At 43.6% G+C, this 16,064-nt stretch overlaps 1 protein-coding gene across 1 annotated transcript in view; it reads left to right on the top strand.

The window, feature by feature from the left end:
* The window catches only part of PARD3B (par-3 family cell polarity regulator beta), a 398,218-nt gene extending 383,325 nt beyond the window's left edge, over nucleotides 1-14,893 (top strand). Inside the window, exon 23 of the mRNA XM_032694000.1 lies at nucleotides 10,235-14,893. Within this exon, the coding sequence (XP_032549891.1) occupies nucleotides 10,235-10,589 (355 nt within the window). The 3' untranslated portion in view covers nucleotides 10,590-14,893. The remainder of the gene's footprint in view (nucleotides 1-10,234) is intronic.
* Nucleotides 14,894-16,064: the final 1,171 nt, after the last annotated feature.

Raw genomic sequence — 16,064 nt, 5'->3', positions numbered from 1 at the left:
TGAAAGTCAGCAGTTACATTGTCTTAATCTGTGAATGGAATATATGACTTGTGTATATTTGTAGGCATTAAAGCTAGCACCATGTCTAGGAGTAAAAACTCCACCTGTGCCCATAAAGTGGTTTGGAGCTGTACTGTGCATTTCCTCTGTGGTTCAAGTCTCAAAGGAACCTTACAGTGATGTATTTGGTAGTGGTGGTGTAAGTGTCTCATTCAAGCACAGCTATTCTGCCGGGTATATTGAGGGGGTGTTTGCTGATTCACGTCTGTGTCTCACTTCTCCAGAATCTGCTTCTGCTCCCAGGATCTGGTATGCTAAACTCCCCTCATCTGAGCAAGTCAACAGCCGGTCCCAGGCTGCCGCCTCAGAGAATGGCAGGGACTTTGTAAATAAAGGAAACAATTGAATGATAAGTTCACACTTCAGCACACTGCTTAACAACCTGATAACAGTTAATTACATACAGTATTTTTAAATGCAGCAAGGGGCAGATAACTCGTGCAGGGGTGGAGCACAGGCCCTTGGGCCTCACGACTGAAGGTTAACCTCTTACTCCCCATGTCCCTGAAGAGGGTGGTAGCCTGCAGCTCCGAATCTCAGCAGCTTTGAACATTTACTGGCTAGCAGGACTCGGAGTCATCCATGTAAAGTTTCCTCAGACACAGCAGGGAAGCTGTGCTCTGTCCCACAACTTGTAGGTCCCGCTTTGAGAGCTTTGAGCAGGCAGAAAATGCATGGTAGTAAAACAAGGATTGTCTCCACCACAGGCAGCAGGTAGAGCATATCCAGTCAGGAGTCTCTCTGCTCACTGCAGCTGCACTGCTGTTCGTGTAACTGTAGAAGCTCTGAAGGAAGAAGCCAGCATAAACACAGCTGGAACGGGCGGCAGTCGCGGGGCGCTTGCGGCCGTCTGCAAGTCACAGCAGCTGCAGTCAGAGCTACTGCTCTCTGGGCACCGGGTGGGACGTTTCCGTCTCTCCTAGCCCGCTGGGATTGAGGGTTTGACCCTTGTTATTTAAAGCTCAACTTCAGGACATCTGCTGTCAGAGCACCCGCAAAGTTTGTGACTTAATGCAAGTCTAATTAACTGATTTGCCTATCCAGATCTGGAGATTTACACATTCTGTAGAGGCAGCTGTAAAGTTATAACTTCAGCCGTTTATCATGCCCTGAGCCTTTAAATCTCAATTATGAAAGGTGGTGTTTAATGGCTGGCTGGAAAATGGGTGGTTACCTGAGTGTTAATGGAGTGCGGCAAGCCAGGAAATGTATAATCTAATGCCTGTGTAGAAATGAACAGTTCTAACAAAAGAGGTGGAGGATGTACTTGCAGATTGTTTGTGCTGTATAGGAGCAAATCAGTACATGAGCAGTAGAGGAACAATGGGGACTGAAATACTGTCTGAAGAAAGAAATAAGAGCTGCTTGGTTTTAGGGTCCCTCTAGCCCCCAAAAAGTAGCCATTCTTCTCCTCTGGATCTTGAGCTTTGCCTTTGTTGCACAGGGGCAAAAAGGGAATGACACATCTCAGTGAGTTTAACAGAATGTCTGGACCAGAAAGAAACAAAATGAAGGAAAAAGTAATCAGCTACAATCAGTTTCAAAAATAATTTTCCTTTTTTTATTGAAGCATGGGTTTACTACCCAGTTTGTGCCATTGGAGGCAGAGTTGACAGCCATGCTTTATCATGCCAGTGGGAGAAAAATGCTGCGAGGAATGCTTTAATTTAAATGAGAGATGCTCTAAGAAAAAAAAAAAAAGCCTAAAAGCTTGGTAATAATATTAACCACTTCTTACAGGTTTTTACTAGCCCACTAAAGATCACACAGCATGTTAAGGTCCCAGCGGCTGAATAAAGACCTGGGCCCAGGTTGTTATGACTTAGAAAGATTCTTTTAATGATTTCTGCTATTTGTTGAAAATCATTTGAACAGCACAGCTGAATGGTCACCATGTTTAAATTTATTTCATGTGAAAAATGAGATCAGGGTAGAATTTGGGTCTAAGTATCTCTGAAAGCACTTCACAAAACCAGTGTGGATAGCAGTAGTGCTGTGAATGGATAGGCGAAGGTGGAGGCTTCCCTGCTCAGGAGAAGCTGTTCTGGAGTGGGATCAATTTCTTCTGAAGAGGGATTTTGGCTATGGCAACAGAACTTCTCTTAAATCAAATTAAAAGCTCCTGTACCACCACAGGACCTTTAATTTTTACTCTGATAGCCTTCAAAAAAGCAGAGACCTGCAGCTGGGGTTAGGATGAGGCAGAGAGATCCAGACAGTATTTCTGGCTGTTGTGCTGCTGCTGCGCTGAGGCCCGTGTTGGGGTCTTGCCTTTGCATCTCACTCCCTTCTCACTGATTGCCTGCTCTTAAGGGAAGTAGCTGGCTTTTTTTCTCATGGCATGCAGAGCAGCAGGATCCCCATGTTTGTTGGAGCTGCTACACAGTAACACAGTACAAATATTACCATAGCACAGTTTTCACTTCAGCATCTCACCCCCGTGGTAGCAGTTGCCCGTGCATTCAGTAAATTTTTGTATTAGTTTGAGTTTGCATTGAAATGCAGAATTCAACTGAGAAATCTAAACATTTGCTTCTTTTGCTGGCTTAAGAGGCATATGTCCTTTAAAAAGTTTTCTCCCCTCCAACATAACTTGGCTGGCATCATCTCAGAAACGTGACTCGAGACCAAAGGCCAAGAACTCTTTTAGTCTATAGGAAGAGCTTTTGGCCCCCACTTATCTGCAAAACAAAAGACCAAAGGGACCTTAAAATCTCAGCCAGGTCTCTCCCCGATGGAGCCATGGGGGTTTCTGAGCAACAGGCATGACTGCTTAGCATTGAGAGTAGGTTACCAATGCCAAGAGGTTAATGACTCACATGGTATTATGTTGTGTTGAATAATGAGTAACATATGAAATGACACATGTTGTAATGACTCGCTACTTAAAGTACCAATCTACTTAAGATCCCTTTAAGCTTGAAGAGATCACAGAATAAGGATGTCTTGTTCAATAGGTGCTACTTTATTTTATGCCTCCTGGTAGAAGAGATGTACCATGCCTGAAAGCATATGAACAAAACAAGTGAGGAATTGAGTAGGAAGGATTATTGCACTAGTTGTTTTGAATGCTTATTGGGCATTTACAGAGAACCAGCTAGCACATTTTTGGGTTTTGTTGCTGTTGATTCGAGGATTTTAATCCTGATTATCACAGTTCCTGTATTTGTAGGTTGGATTTAGGGAAGGAAAGAAAGGGGAGCTTTGCCTGCAGGATGGGATTATCAGAAGCTGGTCTGAGATCTGCTCTGGAAAATAAACTAATGCTAAAGCAAAGGAGTAAGCAATACTGTTTCATAGTTTTGTTGCTGATGGGAGGGAGTTTAATTAAATGGCACTCTAAATTCTGATGGTAACCAGTCTATGATATAGTTTGCTCCATTAAGGATTGAGAACAATCTATTTGCTTACAAGCAAAATAAGATGTTCATGCTGTGAAAAGAAGTCTTGCATAATCTTACAGTAAAGTTTTAAACCTGTCAGACACTGTTTTCCTGATTTGCAGTTGTTTCTTCAGTCTGTTTATCTGCAAGGAAAGCTAGTATCTGACTAAACTTTATACTTGGTCCTAGGTGTAAAAGCAAGTGTGACATCTAAAGGTCTCCAATTGCTAAAAACTGCACAGGGAGCAGCTGAGGCCCAACACCTCTCAAAACGTGGCCCTCTGCAAACAATAAAGGACTTAATTCTCCAACTGCTTTAAGGCTAGACTTCAACTAGAGTAAACATATCTATGCACTTACCTGCTGGGATTGTGGTGCTTTAGCTGTTTGTTTCGAAATATTTCAAGCTGTATTACTGGAGAGAGAGAGAAATTGTACATATAAACTCTTATGTTCAGGCCAGTTAGCACAACTGTCAAATTTTGCAAAACTGCATGCAAGGGGAGAGAATCAGGCCTGCCTGCATTGCATCTGAAATGTACTCTTGCTTGAATTTGAAACAAACTTACATGGATCCCTCCTTCTTCAAATCCAAACCAAATAGGAATTCTTTCAAAAAGGAAGAGAGATTTTTCCACTCTTACAGCCATCACTCCCTCCCTCCTTCCCCCCAGAAATGCAGGTCATGAAGTGATCATTATTTTTATGGGTCTACAAAGCCTATAGAAGTCAAAGCTATGTAATACACATTGCAGAGTGTTCTGCTAATCCAGTCCAACCACAGTCGTGCCTGGCCCAGGGATGAGGGTCTGGTAACTGGAAACCTGACACTGAAGGAATTCCAAACACAGTCCTCAAACTAAAAACAGCTCTCTCTGCATGGCATGTGCTACATGAGAGCCAGGGATTGTATTCATTTACGTTATCTGATTTTTTAGCCTTGTATTGTTGATAAAAGGACAGGAGAAGGAAACACCTCCACCAGCTCAGCCCATAAATAATCTGTGTACGGTGTGTTTGAGGTTAGTATGACATTGCTAGACATCTGCTGCCTTCTGAGAGGTACAAGCCTCGCTCACAGACAGCAGCCACTGAGCACTTCCTTGTGGTGCAGGTTCTTCCCAGTGCTAAAACACCAAATTTCAATCCCAGTGGATTTTAAATGCAAACCCTTCATTGGCTGTGGGAAGTATTGGTCTGAAATGACAAAGAATATTTGTGACAGGAGTATCTCACCTATTAAGATACAAACTTCAATGAAGCTTGGAGTCATGCAGTGATTTTTTTTTTTTTTGAAACCTGCAGTGATTTAAAATTTCCTTTATTTATTTATTTTACATTATATGCACATTAAATACTAAGCAACAGAAGTTCTTAGTGCCACTGACTACAAGCAGCACTGTGGGATCTTTAATACTGTATCTGGAGAGAGAGGAACTACATGGTCTTTTCAGCCAGTTGTTTTGAGTGTATGTTGAGAAGAGCTTTATAAAGACACAGTGTAATGTATTTGATACTGTAAGATTGTTTGCTTACATAATTTAATTCTTACATCACCTTTTCCTTTCTTCTTTAAAAGTAGATCCTCCTGGCTGAGAACAAACAGCATGCAATCACAGTGCATACAATAGAGTTCTTCAGTGAGAATTTGGACCCAGATAGGACCTTGTTGCTTTCTCCTGTTCTTTAATCACAGCCTGAGCTGCCTGATGCCATCACCCAGAGTCTCTGTATGTCTTGCTTAGACATGAAAGAGACTGCAGCCAAATGTGGGCTTTCCATTTGCCACTTAGTCTGTGGCTGTCTTTGAAGTTTATTTCAAGAAGTACTCCCTGACAAAGTAAGAAGACAGTTTTTCATGTGAGATTATATCCCTTGCAAAATATTCCCTCAGCAGCAAGGAGGAGACAGTGATGTAAGAAGAGAGCGTTCCCTTCCTTGCTTTTTACGAGGTACTAAGAGGGTGACCTCTGTGACTCTCCCTATAGAACAGAGGGAAGAAAAACTCTTTGTCATGATGAAATCCAACCCCCCAATGTGATGGGGCACAGCACGAACAGCTAGACCATCATTTTGCTTTCCTTTCGTTTTAGATAGCCCAAGCATGTGTCTCCTGGCTGATGTTAAAGGTGACCTGCAAATGGGGGTTATCCATGAAATGCAGTAAACCTGAAATTTAATTACTTTTTTTCTGATTGTTTTCTGAAGCATGGGGTATTTAGGCCAGTCTGCTGTGTAAGATTTTCTACAATTGATGAATTACTGAAACGAGGGTTAAAAAAAAAAAACCAAAACACAAAAAGGAACTGCAGAAAGCGAAAATTGTTTAGTTAGGCTTTTTAAACCTGTTTAACTTCAATGACTGAATAATATTTTGGGTTGAAGAAGGCTTTCTTAAGTACTCCAAATCCTGTGGTTCAGTTTTAAATAAACCCAGAAACTCTTAAAAATTCTGCAGCAAAACCAAAAAATACTAGATTTTGTATTCTGTGCTTGGAAGATAAATAAAGCAGAGATAGAAAAACAAACTACTTTAGGCTTTACTTGTCATAGAGAAAATAACAACACGTTAATTGAACATCAGTCACAAGTTGCCTGCTTTATTTAGACAAGGCTACTTTGGCTCTTAAAGCTCCAAATGGATTGCAGTTGTTACCTGGTGAATAATTTTAGACGATTAACCAGTAGAGCTGCTAACCAGCATATGAAATGATACAGTGAAACATATTTGCAACCACCTGTGTGTATGAACTGTAATTTCCCTACAGGGGAAGGTGAGATTTTGCTTCCTCACAATAAAACAAACATTTTAAGGGGCACCTTGTCTGTGACATTTTTGAGGAGTACATTTTCACAGTGCCCTCCCTACCAGTTTCACTCCTTTCTGGAACCTGGTGCTTCTCCCTCCCTTCCTGTCATTGCTTCTTTCAGCAGCAGCTTCTGCTTTTAGCTAGACCTGCATCCATAATGCACTTTCTAATAGGAGCCAGCAGAGCTGAACTATCAGCAAAACCAGTTTTTGAGCTCTGAGATCAGTTACTTCCCAGGATGTTGTGCCATTACATTGCACTGTATCCCCAGGTCAAACAACTGGCCAAAAATCTGGAAAACAGCTAATGGTCAGAGCAGCTCCTACCCAGCATGTCCTCTCAGAGGGCACGCTCCTGGCCTGGTCCTTTTGAGTGGCTGGACCTGCTTGACCCAATTTGTGGATTTTTGATCACTCCCCTGGGTCACTGATTTTCCACTTGAGGTTATTGGTTTGACCCCCACACTGTGGGTCACTTGGGAGGTGTGATATGCCCCTGTGAACTCTGAACTCATCAGGAGCCAACAAAAACAGTGAGAGAGGGGAGAAGGATTTCATTAGGGCCTCCTCAGAGGTGGTAGTGTCTGACAAATGAAAAGGCGGGACTTGCTTGCCTTGTTGCAGAAACAAGCACAGCATCTACAAGGGGCTGCCAAGTAGAAAGTGTTTGGTTTGAGTTGCTATGGCAATTTCCTTAAGGATAAACAACAGCATATACTTTTACACCATGGGCTATCAAGTGAAAAGGGTGTTGGTTCAGAGGAGCCCTGCTCTTCCTGCTGGGAACTGCCCCCAGTGTCCCAGACTTAACTGCTAATGGTGATAGCATTTCTACAGCCAGAGCTTGGTATCTGCAGCTGTTTCTTCTACCTTGAAAAGATTGACTTTCTTATGGTTAATTTGGCACACTTGAGGAGAGAAGGGCTGTTTTTTCCTGTATTTTAAGACTTGTCACATAGAGGTTCATGGAGACTCCCTAGGCTGATTGGTTGCACTGTGAGTACCTCCCTAAGAATGGACTTGATCAGGCGTGGCTGGTAGACGGGGAAGAATGAATCCTCAGGAAATAATTCATCACCAACGTGCTATGCTGGCTGTAAAAGGGAAGAAAAGTGTTGTCATTGTAGCTTGTGTATCTGCACACGTAACAGCCACTGGGATCACTTGGGGAAGTGAGCTGGAGAGTGTGGTGCAGATATCTTTTGAGAAATTTCCCTCAGTCATGCTACCCAAGGTCAGCCTTTTGGACAGTTACTACTGCTTCCCAAAGTTTTACTCGTGCGAGAGTTCTGGTAATCATTGGTTAGATCACTGCTTCTATTACCCTTAAGGCTGCTAAAAAAACTCTCGTGCCTTTGGTCTTAGGTTTTTCTTGAGGTGGATTCAAGTCTGATCTCTGTGTACAACCTCTCCTTCCAGCTGCTAAGCCTTGTCTCTGGGGAAGACACTCAAGAATTATACCACATATGGATGTTTCACCCTCAGAGAAGGGTAACTGGTCCTGAGAATGAACAACTTGGATGTTTCTTTATTTTTTAAAGAAAGATTTTGTCCTTCCCACATGTTCATCTGCAGTTTGTCTACACGACCACAGATGGTGTTAGCTGTAAGTGAACCAATGGTGGATTTAGTTTGGTAGGATAGGTAACAGCAATAGAGACCTGATGGCACAAGCTCAGGCAGCTTGGGTCCATTTTTCATGTCTGGCACTCTTAGATTGCTCAGGCTCATCTTCATTGCACAGTCCTAGGTCAGAGCAGCCTGAATGCACTACCCTCTGCACAGTAACAACTTCTGTGGCAGCAGTGTTGCACTGATTTCTAGAACTGCAGCAGCTGAGCTTTCCCAGGAACTGCTCTTCTGGCTGGATGGCAGAACATATCCCTCTTTTTCCCTGCAGCTTCTTGTGTCAGTTGAGGCCTGAGCTGTGTACAGAAGGCTCAGTATGTGATGCTGGTAGGTCAGTCCTGTTCTCAACCATCGTTTTGGTGCCAATTAATCTTGAAATTGTTTTTTTAGAGTAATTCAACTTTGCAGTTAGAGCTCTGTGCAAAAGCTATGTGGCTTTTCAGGTAATGTGATTCACAAGAATTTGCTTGATTATAGCTGCTGATGAGAACATCTTATAAAACCTAACATACAGGATTTTGAGCATTATCCTTATATTAAAAGGTGATGGGTGTAAGTTTGACATTTGTTTCTGTTGGTGTGCTCCTTGACACAAAGCTGTGCTCCTTGACACAAAGCAGTTCCCACCGTTGCAGAGCCTTTTATGATTGGAAGTACATTTTTATGCACAGAGGAATTAAAGCTGAGTGTGATGGGACAGACTAGTGAAAAAGACTTCACGTAGAAATACGTGGAGCAGCTCTTTGGCCTTCTGTGGAAATTAGACTTTGTTGCAAGGCGTAGGTGTGTGAGCAGCGACAGCAGTTGTCTCAATACATGCAGTTAAGAGTGGTTCAGTATCTCAGAGGGTGGCTTCAGGCCCTTCAGCACTTTGTCTGGACTGTCTCACCAGGAGGTGTGGGGTGGGGGGGGGAAGCTGGGAGTGCCTGTCTTTTATAATGTTCTGGTTTTAAAGCAGAAAGTCTCTGGGGAGCATAGAGTCCTAAAAGTCCAAGGCCTGGAATGCTTCCTTTTGCTCTTTCGATTTTAAACAGGAAACATTTGCATTAAGCTATTCCAGGAGGAGAATTGTAGGTTCATTTCAAGGCAGATAATGTTTGTTCATTGCCTGTGTCCATGATTTACCCCATGGGCTTAAATGAGTGCAGCAGAAAACCACGTTTTGTTTTACTACATGCTAAACAAGTTCCAGCGGAGTCTGGGAGCCCAGATTAGAAAGGAGGAGCATGCTTGTAAAATCTCTGTGTGAACAAGAGAGTCATTGACAAATTTAAACACCTGATCTGCTGTACCAGAATGACTTTTTTCATAATATATGCAAAGGATATTTAAACAGTTGGTGAGTTCAGTACCAAAGGCACAGAGCAGGTGTAATTGATTTATACTTTCAGCCCCTATTTTGGGTCAAAACCCTGTTGTCCTCCTTCAGCTCTCAATAGGAGGCTTTGCCCAAAGTGCAAAGACATTTGCAGTCAGACAGGCAAAAATTCCTAATGGAGTTGAACTTTTGGGGATGCTCTGGTGACACATCTGTGAGAACAATTATTTTTGCCATTTTAAAGGTATCATAAGTTAAGTTGTACTAGGAAAAAATATCAATGCTTCATTAGTGCAAATTATGAAATTAAGATACAGAGAGGGCTCCATGGCACATCCTCAGGGATGACATGTTCACGTGTTGCTTTTCACATGAAATAGAGGCTATCAGATCCATACTGATGCAGACAAGTTACAGGGCTGTTGTAATAGCAGGCCTTCTATATCACAGGTTTTTTGAAACCTCATTGGCAGCTTGCCCATTAAACACAGGTATTGTAGCCTGACATCCATAGTGTTTCTTCCAGGAGTTCCAGTTTTTCCAACTATGGTGTTTGGAAAGTTTTACAGTCTGACATGTTAGGAGAGAATAGTGGGAAATGGCTTGGAAAGTGCGAATATTTGTGCATGTAAAGCTTATGGGATTTGCAGACTTGCAGACCCAATTCATCTGTTTATCCTCAGGCTAGATAAGATTCAGTCAAACATGCATTGTTTAAAGGAGCTTTGTTTCCATTATGGCAAATGGATCACAGGAGACTGACTTTGGGAGCTGAAGGGCTTCAGTGCTCCCCCATTGTAAAAGGGCTGTGATGTGCACTGGACCCTTCCTCCAGTGTCCTGCATGTTACTGACTTTTGTAGCGTGCAGGTGGGAGGCTTGTTATCCTTCAGAAGTTCTTTTGATTCATCGGGACCTGTCATGCTTGAGGTGGCATTTCCTTTCCCAAAGTAAACATAGATTGTAAGTACAATAATGTATCACTGGCCTAGTAGACTGCCTTTTTATGTGCTTTATTATGTTTTTTCCTCCTCAGGCGTGGACCTGCAGAGCCACTAGAATATTTAACAGGGCCACGAGTAACATACAAAGAGAGAGATCTTCCCTACTACCAAGGAGGACAGCCTGTTATCCACCCACCTAAGGGGAACCACATCCGTGCGCCAGACACAAGAGTGGCAGAATTGAGGTACCCCCAGTATTACCCAACCCAGCCCGTCACAAACCAGCATAAAGGACCCCTCCGGCAGGACGTGCCACCTTCCCCTCCTCAGTCCCACCGAGCACCAGCTTATCATGAAATTGTCCGACACCGTGGGACCAGTCCAGACCAGTACCAGTACAGGCAACAGGATCCCAGGCAGAAGAACCCCATGACTGCAGCTGTATAGCCATGCACTGGACTCGCCAGCACGGCCCAGGAGGAGTCCCGTCGGACATCATCCCTGTAGAGTTGTTCCCAAGCATAGCTGCCTGTAAGAATGGCACACGAGACCTGGAGTCGTTCTTACTGAGCTGGGCTCAGCGTAGGTGCTTTCTAACAGGCGAACTAAAAGCCACGTGAGGTACGAAGTGTTTTGAGTATGTGAGGTACCAGACAGTTGTGTGTTTTTTAATTCCCTTTAGAAATAGAAAGTGGCTGCTGGAAATGAAACACAACACTAAATACACCTCAGGGCTATTTACCGAATCCAGTTACACCTGTACAGTACATAGCTGTCTGTGCAAGGGCAGCAGAGTCACCAGAGTTTACTTCAGAGCACTGTTGTAGAGCCTTTAAAGTGAGAACACAGCATGCAGTATGGACTTCATGTGGAGCTGGGGGTCTTGTGTAATCCAGTGTGTGATCATGAGTTGACAAGGGACTACCACAGAGGTAGTGGCCACATTCCAGCAGCTCTGTGCTTTAAGGATGCTGCAGTTCCAGATTTATCATTTGGTCTCTGTCTTCCTCTTTCTTTTTGGTGGTGGCAGCATTTATCTTGTAGCCTTTATTTTTTGCAGTTTGTGTATCAAGAGTCTCCTCTTATTGCACCTGCTGCATTCGGAATAAGACAAAAAGCTTTATTCTTTATGCTTGGGCAGGCTCACAGAGGACAGGCAGCCAGCCAGCCACCTGAGAACTGTGTCTCTGTGTGTGTGTGTGCTTGTGAATGTTACTTAGTTATGTAGTGTGCAGTCTTTAAATGTAAACCCTGGAGATCAGATCCTCAGCTCCTGTGTGTTGTTCTTGGGGTTTCAGTGGAGCTGGCCTGTAAGAAGTGGCTGAGGAGGTGACTGTGGGCATGAACTCCATAATTCATCTTAAGTTACTATATCTTAAGCATCTTAAGTGCTGCCTTGGCTCCATCAGGGCAGCCTCTTCCCGGCCCTCTCCGGCCGGTGTTCCAGCGAAGTGCCTGCCAGCAGCGTGCTGTGCCCTGGCTGCCTGCTGCCAGGGGAAGGCACCTGTTGGTGTGGGGCCACCCTCAGTTCACAAGTGAAGCTCAGCCTCTGGCAACACCTGACCCTGCCGTGCCAAGTGCCAAACTACAAGTTCCTGCAGCCAGCGGCCATCAGGTCAGTGGGGGAAGGGGCTTTTCACAGCAAGGGGTGAAGGAAAATACAAGAAAAGCAACTCCTTCAAGACCCTGGAGCCCAGCAGGAAGAGGAGAGAATAGCTGTTTGTAGCAAGCTGTTTGCAGCAGTGCATAGGAAGAGAGAAGGTGAGGGTGGGGAGAGGGCACCAGCAGCACAGCAGAGCCAGGTAGGGGGACAGGGCATCGGGGTACATGCCTGACTCTTTGCCCCACACAGCTTGAGCTTGCTCTGCAGCCACCCAACCTGGGAAGAGGTCAGAAATGCATGTCCCAGCCACAGGGACCTGTGCAACCTGGCCCAAGAGGGTTGTGAGTGCTTAGAGAACTGTCTCAAGGATTTTGTCACAGGGAAACCATGCAGTCATGCGACCTAGAAATATATTATTTCCAAGTGTCCTTAATTCCTCAACTTCTGCCTTTTGGGAGTGTTACTAAACCATTAGGCCTCCTCTCCTCATCAGGAAAAGACTGTGACCTGGCCAAGGATTAAGCATAAGGATTTCTTTGATGTCTTTTTGACACCTTAGGTATGCAACAGATTAAATCACATAGGTAATTTCCCAGGTATTAAATATCACCCGGAAGGTTTGTCCTGCTAGGAGTGTCTCCCACCAGCAGGTAGTGACCCTGATGAGAAGCACCATTTAATCCCAGCCCACATTTCTTCTCTGCTGCAGATGCTGGTGAGAGACTGGCATAACCCTGAGGCATGGGGAGTACTTGCAGCTGCCTGACTGGCCAGCAGGCTCTAGCCAGGCTGGGAAGCAGGGGAGAGGAGACAGCTTTCCAGTGGGGGGAGCGTGATTCAGAGAGAGGGCTGGACTCCCTGGGGTAGGGGCAGGCACAATTTTAAACCCAGTCAGGAGGAAGCTTTGGTGGGAGTGGGAGAGGGAGAGGAATGCAACCGATTATGAAGCAAGTGCGTTTGGTTCTTGTTCCATTTCTTTCTGCCCTCTTCCCTGTAATGTAGGAGGGAAAAACCTCTGGAGGGAGTGTTGGATGAAAAGCTGGATGTCTCTCAGTACCCGCCATAAATAAGGCGGATTCCCCAAGGAAACTCTGCCTGTCATGTACGTGCTTTACACAGCCTTGTACTTCTCTCAGAGAGTTTTAAATGCTCTAGGATACTCAGCCAGGACTTGGCAGCCGCAGGATAGCTGCTGGTATTACAAAGGCCTGTTGAAAGTGAAGCAAAAACAAATTAAAATACTTTCCTTTCCCTCCTTGAAATATAACCCCTGATACATTTGATCCAGCTGTAAAGAAACTAATATGTTTGCGACAGTGGCTTTATCAAGCCAGGCCACAATTAAGAACAGCTCTGAATATAAGCTACTGCCTTTGTAAATCACTCTAACTAACCCTTCAAATGGCATCACAGCACAGTGAACAGAACTTATTTACAGTATTTCATGAGCCAGGGCCAAATAAAATCTGGATGAAAACAGTTCCTGGGTTATTTATAGCCTTTGAAGGACCTGTGCAATTGTCTCCCCGTAACCCGAATCTTTCCTTAAGAGCTCTCTGTGACTGCATCGGCTCCACTCGGTTGAGGCAGACAGATCAAACGAACACCTTCTGAGCTGTTAATCTTACCCAACAGGTTATTAAATGATGCTTCTGCTCAGTAAGCAAAAGTCAGTGGAGAGCTTCTTCCAATAAAAAAAAAAGAAAAAAAAAGTGCTATAACTATAATATATGGATGCATCCTACAGGTAAGGAGCTAAGGAGGAAGAACAGTGTGACCTAGCTGGGGGAACAAGACCAAAAAGTATTACAGAGCATCTCATCAATCTCTGGTGCCATTGTTCTGGAAGAAAATTGCCGTTTTCTGGTTTAATATCTGGTAGAGGTACGGTATTTTCAAAAGTATAATGTGTAACTACAGTATATATAGTCAGATTTTCTGCAGTGTAAAATGTATGATTTTAGCACCATATTGTGGAAAAATATGTACCGTGCAGAATTCACGAGGTGCTACAACTGACGGTTGAAAATACACACTTGCAAAATCCAAAAGAGCCGTTAAGTAACAAGTTGTTCTTTTCCCCATATGTCCATATGTTTGGGAAAATTATGAGTCTGAAACGCTCTTGACACGTAATTGCCTCACACTCCCTCATCCAAAATGTGCCAGTCCAGCAGTAAAGTTACTGACGTAGTGGGTGTGAAGGGAGAGCTGGGTTTGCCACAGGAGCAGCGTGCTGTAAGTGTGCGTGTGAACAGGAGTCAAGACAAGAGGGAGAGAGGCCCGCGCTCATGTGAAGCTGGAAGCTTTGATTTCCTGAGCTGGTGGCGTGCAGCCTGCATTTCTGGCTCTGGCATGAGGCCAGCCAGGCCCAGCAGTTGAAAGATTAAGAGATAGAAAAAGAGCCTGTGGATTTTCTGAGTGACCACCCACTAGTGAGCCATAATCTTGGCCTGCAAGTCAACATTACCACTGTGATATATTATGATGCAGAAGTCTCTAGGCACCCCTATGCATAAAGAAGTATCAATTGCCCTTTTTTGGGGGAAAAAAAGGGAGAACTAAGTATAAAAAAAAAAAGGCTCCTGCCTTGAAAAAGTGCATGTAGCCCTGAATTCCAATTCACTCCAGCTTCCTGATCTAGAAATAGCTTCACATGCTGCCTAATTTTTTTACAGATGACTTGTGCTACCTCCTCCTCCCAGCCATCATAGATTTGTTTATCAGAGAGTTAGTGCTGTGAGTGAATCCTACCGACTGCTCTACCTGATGCTCTGCTCTGAGCAGGGGCTGCTTTGCGCTTCCAAAGGGCCCCACACCTGTGCCCTGGTCACAGTTGTTCTGCAGGGTCCTTAAGCCTTATGTGCAAAATCAGAAGCACTATTCACTATGTCTGCATAGAAGAGAAGGCTTTCTAACTACTCTGTTATTGTGAGGGAGAGAGAGGTGTTTGTGATCCTGACAATACCTGTGTGTTTAAGTGAAACTTGATTTTAAAATCACGTGTGATTGTTTTGGGGGAGAAATTTGACACATAATTCGAGAGGTTTTTTCTAGTACCACGTCAAAGATTTTGATCTTTTGTTACATATGGCTATATAAATTTTACCTGTTTTATTTTGCATTAAAATAAAGGCTTTAAGACTATATATGATTATGTATTTGTTTGTAGAGTCTTTCTCTTTTTTGTGTCTACAAAGTCATGCACAGCCCTAGATGTGATTTGATATTAGAAGATCAAGTGTAATCCACACTGCATCAGAATTGGTAAGATGACTTTTAAAAAAAAAAAAAAAAAAAAACAACCCACAACAGCCATGTACTGCTTTGTAGAAAAAAAATGCATCACAGGGCTTAGCTTGATTCCCTCTCAAATCTTCATTGTCTTCAGTGGTAGAGCCTGAATCCTGATTCCATAGCCAGGAATGAAAAGAGAAGTGAGAGAGAAGTCCCTTGACATCTTGGAGAATTTCATCTTAGGCAGCTGCATGTTCATTGCTAAAGCTCCCCAAACAGCTTCCTCTCAACATCGAGCTCTTCTGTTCCTGTTGGTGTCAGCCGAGGTGTTGTGCAGCCAGGTAGCAGGTCCAGCCAGCTGGGATGGCTGCAGCACCGCCTTGCCAGAGATTTAGGACTCCTTGAAAGTTTTGCACAGGTATGTAACTTGAGGTGCATGAGTAATTTCATTGAAGCTGTTGACTCTACTTTTCACAGATTATGCACAAGCGTAAATCTTTGTAGGATCAGAGCTATGGGTTGTACTGAGATACAGACAAGAGTGTTTTGTTACATGGAGTAATTTTCAAAATAGCAGATAAGTGAAAAGTCATTAGTACAAGGAGAAGGAAGACTGAACCCTTTCTGAGAGGGAAATTTTAGTTTACTACAAAGAAAAAGGAAAGAGTGAAAGAACCAAACAGAGACAGAAATTTGCAGGTTTACAGCACAAGGTATAACTGAAATTGCAGTAATGGGTCAATAAAAATACATGTGTACTACACTCAAAAACATTTTAAATGCAGGTTTTTTGGTATTTATGGCCAAAACTGTTCAGGGGCAACAGTCAGTCAATTTTAGCATGTTTTAAATTATAATCCACATAGATGCCAATCTAGAACTTATCAGGTTATAACGTGCACTCACAAGTGCAAGCTAAAAACTGGACACAGCTAAAAACTGGACAAATAAAAATGATACCTGCATTTTCTTCTGCCAGAGCTGTACAAAGAGTAGCAAAAGATAAAGTAGGAGTGTATTAGAAGCTAGAAACTCAGTGATCACAGTTTCAGATGGTGGTCCTTCTGCCTTGGCAGTGATCT

The sequence above is a fragment of the Chiroxiphia lanceolata genome, chromosome 7 (assembly GCF_009829145.1).
Source record: "Chiroxiphia lanceolata isolate bChiLan1 chromosome 7, bChiLan1.pri, whole genome shotgun sequence".
NCBI lineage: Eukaryota > Metazoa > Chordata > Aves > Passeriformes > Pipridae > Chiroxiphia > Chiroxiphia lanceolata.
Note: the sequence above shows the minus strand (reverse complement) of the source record. Positions and strands in the feature narration are given on the sequence as shown.